The sequence below is a fragment of the Vicia villosa genome, unplaced genomic scaffold (assembly GCF_029867415.1).
Source record: "Vicia villosa cultivar HV-30 ecotype Madison, WI unplaced genomic scaffold, Vvil1.0 ctg.001376F_1_1, whole genome shotgun sequence".
NCBI lineage: Eukaryota > Viridiplantae > Streptophyta > Magnoliopsida > Fabales > Fabaceae > Vicia > Vicia villosa.
In genome coordinates, this window is record NW_026705599.1 from 368,107 (window position 1) to 377,471 (window position 9,365).

The 9,365-nt window shown below is 31.3% G+C and overlaps 1 protein-coding gene across 1 annotated transcript; it reads right to left on the bottom strand.

Moving 5' to 3' along the window:
- Positions 1–1,067: 1,067 nt before the first annotated feature.
- Positions 1,068–1,886, bottom strand: LOC131634893 (uncharacterized). Its single transcript, XM_058905515.1, has one exon. The coding sequence runs from the start codon at positions 1,884–1,886 to the stop codon at positions 1,068–1,070; it is 819 nt and encodes a 272-aa protein (XP_058761498.1).
- Positions 1,887–9,365: the final 7,479 nt, after the last annotated feature.

Consider the following 9,365-nt stretch of genomic DNA (forward strand, 5'->3'; position numbering starts at 1 on the left):
GACAGTCCTCCCTTCTCTTCTTGAACGTCCCCGAACCGGTATTTCTTCATCCATATTTGGCACCAGAATACTTTGAGCAAAACAAAATTCTTGGACATCACTAAATAAATCATTCCAACCACTCTCTCTCAATATAGCCAATCGAGCTTTAACATCATCAACTAATTCCATAGCAAGCACAATATTAAGATCTTATGTTTGCAAGATTTTTGAAAGTTCATTAGTGATACCAAACAACTTTAACATAAGCTTCAAAATGAAAGCAAATTTAAATCTCTCCATTTTTTCTATCAAACCCGCCGCTTGAGATGGTCCACGTCCATCTTCATCAACAATACTAAGCACCTCTAACACGGAGGACCACATCTGATCCAAACGAATCAAGGTAGTATAATGTGAACCCCATCTTGTATCTCCGAGTCTAGCGAGACTAGATGATTGGTGCAAGCCCTTTCCTTAAGATATCTCACCACTCTCAATTTTATTCAAAATATCTTGGTGTTGTGCCTCCTTCAAAGCATCCTTTCTCTTGCAAGATGCACTTGTTGTGGTTACAATCAAGGAGATGTACTCAAAGAAATCATGAATAGATGAACAACTACTAGCAACAGATACAACCACCAATTGCAAACGATGATCATAACAATGGACATAGAAAGCATAAGGGTTTTCATCTAGAATCTTTCTTTGTAAACCATTAAACTCACCTCTCATATTTGAAGCCCCATCATATCCTTGCCCTCGTATCCTTGAAATAGATAACGTATGACGATCGAGAATACCATAAAGAGCATCCTTTAGTGCCTCAGATGTAGTATATTTGACATGATGTAGAGCAATAAATCGTTCCATAACTTTCCCTTTGTCGTTCAAGAACCTAGAAAAATAAGTAAAAATTTAAATGTATTCTTCTATGTTTGAATGAAATTTACAAGTTTAAGTTAATAATTGTAGTATTTTCAATAACAAACTCATTGTACTAACCTCAACATCACCGCCATTTGTTCTTTGACAGATATATCATGTGACTCATCAATAAGCACAGATAATTGTCTATCACCAAGCTCTTACATAATCACCTTCGTAACTTCATGTGCACAACACGTTGCAAGCTCCTTTTGAATGTCACCGGAAGTCATAGTGCAATTTTTTGGACCACGATCAAAAGCATCTTTTTCATCATTAGATTTTACCCAATCCACCATCTCTCTAAAATTTACCTTGTTTAGAGAAGTAGAGATTTCATCATGGCCACGAAAAGCATTGCCTTGTGCTAAGAGATATCTAGTACAATCTAAAGAACAAGTTAAACGGATCTTATACAATTCTTCTGATTCCCTAGTTGCTCTAGCAAAGATACTTGTCAAACTTTGTCTTTGTTTATTATAATCATCATAGTGCTTCACACATGAGTTGTGCTTACTATCATGACTACCAATAAGATCTTTAAAGCCTTTAGATGCATGCTTCCAATCCTTAAATTCGTCTTTGTTGAAGACTTCATAACCAAAGTGTTCGGCCCTCCCGGGCGGCTTAAAGAGAAAGCAATAAAAACAATAAGTTGCATCCTTCGACTCACTGTATTCAATCCATGTATAATTCTTATACCATGCTTTACAAAATGCTCTTGATTTCTTCCCATATTGAGTACGAGGAAATCTTGCTAAATCTGGTTGCGTTGGACCCTTCAATATATATGCCCTCCTCACTTGGTCTTGAATATCCGGAGCATACTCATGAATTTGTTTCCTACATCCTGGATCACACACAATCTCATTTGGATTAAAATCATTGGCCACATTAGATGGCGTTTCTTCTACTTCGACATCCGGTTGCTTAACATTCACTTTCTCAATACTTGTTCTAGAAACCAAAAACCTCCTCATCTCTGAAATGTAATGATTCAGTGAAACAAATTTTTAAGTAAACAATTTATAACACACAAATTGACAAGACCAAATAATTAAATAAAGTAAATAATTCATAACAAAAAAATTAAAAGATAATTTTATTATTATGAATGACCTATTAAATTAACCAAAATCTTTGATACTATATTAGAACCCCAAAAAAAAGAGTAGAATTTCTGTTAAAATAAAAACTAAAATATAAATATTAGAAGAAAAATTGAACTATCATTCAGTCTAAATTAAACTATGTAAAATTGACCTATATTGAACTATGTAAAATTGACCTATATTAAACTAGAAAAAAAAAGGGTAAAACAAGAAAGGTTGGGTTTACAAAAGGATAAAACAAGAAATTGAACTATTAGAAAAACTGCAGGATAAAACAAGAAACTGAACTATTAGAAAAAAATTTGGTTTTCAAATTTCGATTGAACAAGGTTGGGTTTACCATTTACACAACCTATAAGGGTAGATTTTTACAACATTTATAACTATATAATATTGTATTACTATAAAACTAATAATAAGACAATTAGACAAATTAAGAAGCATGTTACCTTTGCTAGTGTGCTGGAAAGTGACGTATTGGAGAGAGAGAAATAGGAACAGGGCAGCAGTAGGGGAGATTCAAAATTTGTTTTCGGTACTGTTTAGTTTTGTTCTTTTTTAATTAATTAGATTGGGCCTGTCTGGACCATTGCGTATTCATCTGTTTTAATTTTTACACCCTTATTTTTACTAATTTTGCCCCTAGTTTCCTTTAAAAATCGGCTATTAAATTTGGGGGAATACAAAGAAAATAGGGATTGAGCCCGGGTGCGTGTCCGGGCTTGCTGGGCTATAGAACCGCCCCTGCCCACCCCTACCCGTAGCCATACCCGCTTGTTTTAATAGGTAATTATCCGTGTTCATACCTATACCTATTTTGCAGGTTTTTATCCTACTCATTATAGACACTTTTATAGATATCCATAGGATATGAGGCAAATTGTCATCCCTATTAAACACGATATATAAACAATATACCGTCTTTATAATTATACTTAAAAAGGGATAAATATAATATTTCTTTTAGTCTTATTTTTTTAAAAAAGTTAATTTTTTATATACATTATATACCATTATGTCTAGACCATATAATAGGAAAGAGAGAGTGAGTAATCTTTAGAGTCAAAATTGAGGATAATATTGTAATTTTTATTAGCTAAGATAATATTTTATTTTATTATAAAAGTTGTTAAGTCAAAATTGAGAATAACATTGTAATTTCATATATATTCCACTAAATAGCATTTTATTTATTTATTTATTTTTATTAATTAAGATATTATTTTATTTTTATTATTAATTATAACATTATAATTTCATATATATTATACTAAATAGCATTTTTTAATTATATATTTGTTTTTATTAGCTAAGATATTATTTTATTTTTATTATTAATCATCTTAATTTATTTTATTATTAATTAATAAAAATGGTCATTAATTTTTAAGTCATAAGAAAAATAGTCCATTAATTCTATTAATTAGTATTGAGTTATGTTAATTCATTATTTTATTTCATGAATTATATAAACTATATCTATTATTTTTATTTGATTATTAATTAATTAATAAAAAAAATCATGCTCGCTGAGGTCTCTCACCGCAGCTGAGCCACAAGACTTATTCATTTACACAACAAACTATTACTAAGACTTTTTAGGGTGCAGTTACCATGCATAGATAAAAATCTATGCACCGTGCATAGATTATTATGAACTCTTGGATCATTGGATCAAATTCTAGACATTAATTGTTATTATTCAATACTCAATACTCACCACTCAATACTCAATACTCAATACTGGATTAAAAATAAAATTCAATGGCTTAGATAGACTTATGCATGATGTATAAGAAAAAACCTTATGCATATTAGCCAAAACCGACTTTTTGTGTATAAAAAATATACTTTTAAAAAAATAGTGACTTTTTTTTTTGTACATCCTACCTAGTTTCTACATCCTACCTACTCTAACCACCTACCCCCTTCAATTCAACAAAAATGGGGTCAAGGCTTAGACATTGACATTTTCTAAAGCCATGTGAAACACAACCATGAGGAGACCCATTCACACAATCAACAACCCCATCTATATCTATATTGCTAACTGTAGCAGCAAAAGAATATGCTTTCATTGTTGTGAGTCAATGTCTCGAGAGAAAAGTGAGTTAACCACCATAACGGTGCCGTATTAAAATAGTTATAATTCATAAAGTTCATCTTCGGTTCTCCACCTACCTCTTCAAGTTTTCCTTGTCAATTTTCGAATTTTTTCCTGTAATGCCACAGCCATGAAAATAATTTTCCTCAATGCCACAGTTTGGAAAATAATTCCCACTATGCCACGGAATGGAATCATGTCGCCAAATGGAGTGGCGTAAACCTTTTTTTTTGTTTTCTTTTATTTAAATACTTTTTTATTAATATATTTATAACTTATAAATCTAATAAATATTTTTAATTATTACAAATTAGTTTTAAATAATAAAAAATAAAATAATTTTTTAAAAATATAATATAAATAATAAAAAACAAAATACTAATTTAAAAAATATATATTATTATACATAATATTAATACAACTTAATATTTGTAGTTGACAACAATGCGTAACTAGTTAGAGGTTCTGCAGTATTTGGTCGATGCGGACATTTTTTGCGTATATATTTTTTTTGACAGATTCCACAACGTCTTTTTATTTTTTCAACTGTGTCCATTTCAGTCCTAATCCGAGTGTTGTTCGGGGGATCTTCTTTAGGAATATCGGTGAAGCTCTGTTCGTATTAGGGCTGAAATAGACACCTTTGAGAATAAAAAGACGATGTGGAATATGTCAAGGAAAATGTAGATGCGCAAAAAATATTCGCATCGGCCAAATGCAGCAGGCAGTTTTTTAAAAATCAGACCGGACACCAAACCGGTGAGGGTACTGAGTCACTGGTTCATTGGTTGAACCACTGGGTCAGTGGTAGAACCGCATGAATAAATCGGATTAAATCGAATAACTCGGTTAAATAAATCGGTCTCTATACAATACTATATATTTATTAAATCGATCGAACCGGGTGACTTAGTCTCTAAAAAATATCACAACACCTACACAATTTTAAAATCTTAAAATATCATAATTTCATATATTTATTCTTTACATTCAAATTCAAAATATAATCATTACTCACAATAAAATAATATAAAATATAAATAAATTTTAAATCAGGTTTTATTAGAAACAGAAAAAAATTTGTTTCAAATAAGGTTTGAATAAAAGTCTAATTATATTTTAATTATATTTTTATTTTTTAAAAAAAAACATGAAAACGACGTCGTTTTGTACGGAAAAAAAAAAGCATGCATTTGAACCACCGGTTTTCTAAAATCGCCGGTTCACCGGTTTTTCCAATTTTAAGTGGTTTTGGCCGGTTCAATAGCATATCTGATCCAACAATCAGACTAGACCGGTGACTCCTCTAGTTCCAGATCTGACCGGTCCGACCGACCGATTTGGCCAAATTTTTAAAACACTGGTTGCATGTCCTTCTAACTAGTTACGCATTGTTGTCTGCTACAAATATTAAATTGTATTAATACCATGTTTAATAATTTTTTTTTAAAATTAATATTTTGTTTTTATTATTTATATTAAATTTTAAAAAAATTATTTTATTTTATTATTATTTAAAATTAATTAAAACTAATTTGTAGTCAATTAAAAATATTTATTAAATTTATAAGATATAAATATATTAATCAAAAATCATTTAAATAGAAGAAAAAAAAAGCCTTACGCCACACCATTTGGCGACATTATTCAATTCTGTGGCATATTGGGAATTTTTTTCCAAACTGTGGCATTGAGGGAAATTGTTTTCATGGCTGTGGCATTGGAGGAAAAAATTCTCAATTTTCTCACCTTCCATTCTTCATATGCACACCATAAAAGTTAAGGAAATTGATTATTTAACTTTGAAACCACTAACTTTCTCTAACTTTAGTCCATTTTGATAGAGAGAGAAGAGAGAAAGAGAATAAAAAGAGAGGGAAACATAATGTAAGAAAGATGAGTCTTAGAGAGAGAGAGACAAAGTTAGAGGGAAGTTCCTACCAAAAAGTTAGATAATTCATACCCAAGAGTTAACTAGTTGTGCTTTGAAGAAGGGTCCAATAAAAAATACAATGTAAAGATTTTTAACTAGAGTGCAAGATTATATATCAAATTTATAATATAAAAAAATTAGATAGGTTAAAGACTCATCATCCGCACAAGAAATATTAGTTATAAATATACAAAATTTATGAAATAAAAATGATTAAATGTATATCAAAATAATTATTGTAAATAGTATATTTCTTCCGTCTTATAATAAGTATTTTATTTTAACATGAAGTGATGTGAACTATCTTGTTAGTGTAGAATAATAATAAAAAAAAATATGATTTGTCAATAAACGTAAAAGAGGTAGTGGGTAAGAGTATCTTTCTAGTTTGGAATTGGTTTTTTTTAATAGGATGAAACCGGTAAATGCAATTTCTTCAAAAATAGTAAGTATTTCATCTTACCCTTTCATGGTAATTAGAACTATTCAACAATATCATCTTCATCTTTGTATTTAACTCCATCGTTCAAACAAGTAAAATAACCCTTAACCAAGAGTTCTGATGTCACTTTGATGGGAAATTAAGACACATTAACATACCAATATACAGCGGATATAAAATTCCCCACAGTTGTAGGAACCTTGAGGATCAACAACAAATATAAGACGACAAATAAACGCACAAAAGAACACTGATATTTTTAACGTAGAAAACTCCTCAATGTGAGAGTAGAATCCACGAGTCTCCAGATCAAATAAATAGCTCCACTATAATCAATTGAGAGTACAAGATATTTTTAAAGTGATTCACAAACAAGTGCTAACAACTACAAATCAGAAAGCAAAACTAACTTACAAATAAGAATCAAAAAGCTGCAAAATAATCCAAATATGCAGCTCCAATGCGAGGCACATATCTCTTAGCTTGGACCTTGTTTTCAAATTCTTAACGGTCAATTAGATACATAAGTTATGAATATGCCCATAAAATTTTAGCTCGATCCGGCAGTGAATGAATTGAGGATCGTCGATTTAGTGAGACTGGTGCAGTTAAAACGGGAATGAGTTTCTCTCCTCTTTTCTCTCTTTTGAATCCTTATTTCATCTCTATCTCTCTTAACCCTAAATTGAAACTCCTCACTTAAATAAGTGAGACAAATGAAATATTCATATTTTTGTCTTTCTCCATATATCAAGGGAGCCTAGGCCCAACAAATAAGTGAGACAAATGAGATATTCATATTTTTATCTTTCTTCATATTTAAACTTTAAGCATTTTAATTGCTAATCAACTTTTGGTTCAGTCAAACAATTTGTTTCCACTTAAGCCCAATACCATTTGTTTCTTCTAACAAAAATTCTGATTTTCTAACTCAAACAAAATTCTTATTTGGGCTTAATATTCATTGGGCCAGCATTGCATTACTTTTATGCACCTTATTTTCCAGCTTTGTACCCTTATTCCACTTAATTGTTTGCTTATTTTTTTAGCATTTCTTTTGCATAAAATAATAATAAAAATACATTCTTATAACATGAAAAATACATCGATATGACATGTAATTTTTTTTCGCTCCCTTAAGATTTTTTAGTTTAATTAATTAAATTTCATTTACTTGATTAATTGAATTAAAATAGTATTTGTAGGCCATTAAAAAAATGCATGTTCCCTTAAGAATTTATCCCATCCAAAATCCTTAAAATTAGGTACCTCGTCTTTGTATGAAAACATTAGAATCAATTCTTCCCTCTCACCATTTTTGCTTATATTACTCGTGAAAACAAAAAAAAATCTTTTTTCTTAATAAAACTCAAAATACATTTAAAAATATGGTAGTTATGGTATGTCACGAGCCTTAAGTAGATGGGGAAAGGTGAACGGGGTATTCTTTAACTCACCTTAGAGTATTTTTGTAAACATGACGTCGGGCCTAGTTGTACAAAGTATTCGCTCCTATCTCGCAGTCTTTAGTACGATATGTATCACAAACAACTTTTGCAATAAAAGGATGAAAAAAGAGCTCGTGGATCAGCTACCATGTCTATCCTACAATCAACCTTCAACCAATCAAACGTAACATCTTGCCTTAGGGCTTTTCAATTTTAAAAGCTTTTTCGAAAATGGCGTGTTATTTTTCGTTTTATCGCAATACAGGTAACACATAAGTCTCCACACAACGAGCAACAATGCCTAATGCTAGAACGTGAATGTTAACACCGTCCACTAAAAACAACCAACAAATAAACGCTTACTAGACGAACTACGGAGCTCTGATTTCTTCATCGCACTTTGAGGATACGTAGGCACAGGGTTCAAAAAATCTTGGCGAGTTCACTAATTTAAAACTTTCTTTTTCCCCCTCTTAGCAAGTAAACCCTTGGTTAACAACACCCTTAGAAATGAAAAAAACCAAGTAGATCCCATTGAGTACAATGGATGTGAGGGGTGCTAATACCTTCCCTTTGCATAACCGACTTTCCTACCCGAGTTTGGTTGCGAGACCATCTTATCCAACCTTTGGGACTTTCTCGATGTTTCTCCCTCCCTTGGGATAAATAAAGTTCGATGGCGACTCTATGTTTTTTCACGTAGCGACACAGGAGAAAATCTAATTAAAATCACCACCCTTTATTTGACGAAAACCTTTCACCACTAATCTAGCTTTATACCTTAGAGACTTAGAGTTGCTCTCATGTTTAACTCTATAAATCCACTTGTTTTCCAAAGTCCTTTTGCCTTTAGGAAACTTCACTAAATCATAAGTGTGATTATCATGCAATGATTTCATCTCATCATGCATTGCATCCAGCCACTTTTTATTTTCATCACTTTCCATGGCCTCTTGAAAATACTCAAGTTTTCCCTCGTCATCAAGGTCACATGCTCATCAGAATTATACCTTGTAGAAGGTTGTTTATGCTTGTTAGACCTCCTAAGTTGAACTTGAGATGATTCAGGAGCTTCACCGAGAATCTCATCTTGTGACATATCGCTACCCCTTTCATCATAATTATTTAGAATATCTACTTCATCTTCAAGTTGTTGATCATCAACATAATCATATGTCTTACCATTCTATCATCGTCATCAATAGCATCTAGATTATGACTAGGTAACCAAACTGGATCAACATTAGATAAACTAATATCTTTCTTGGGTGTAGTCTTCTCTACCTTATCAATTTCTTCAATGTTTTGGTCTTCCATGAACACCACGTCGTGGCTCCGAATAAGATTATTCCCTACAGTATCATACAACATGTAATAAAACTCATCTTGCCCATAGCCGATGAAGATACATTATTTTAAC

Bases quoted from the DNA above. Each gene is read 5' to 3' on its own strand.
- LOC131634893 (XM_058905515.1), bottom strand. From the start codon at position 1,886: ATGAGGAGGTTTTTGGTTTCTAGAACAAGTATTGAGAAAGTGAATGTT.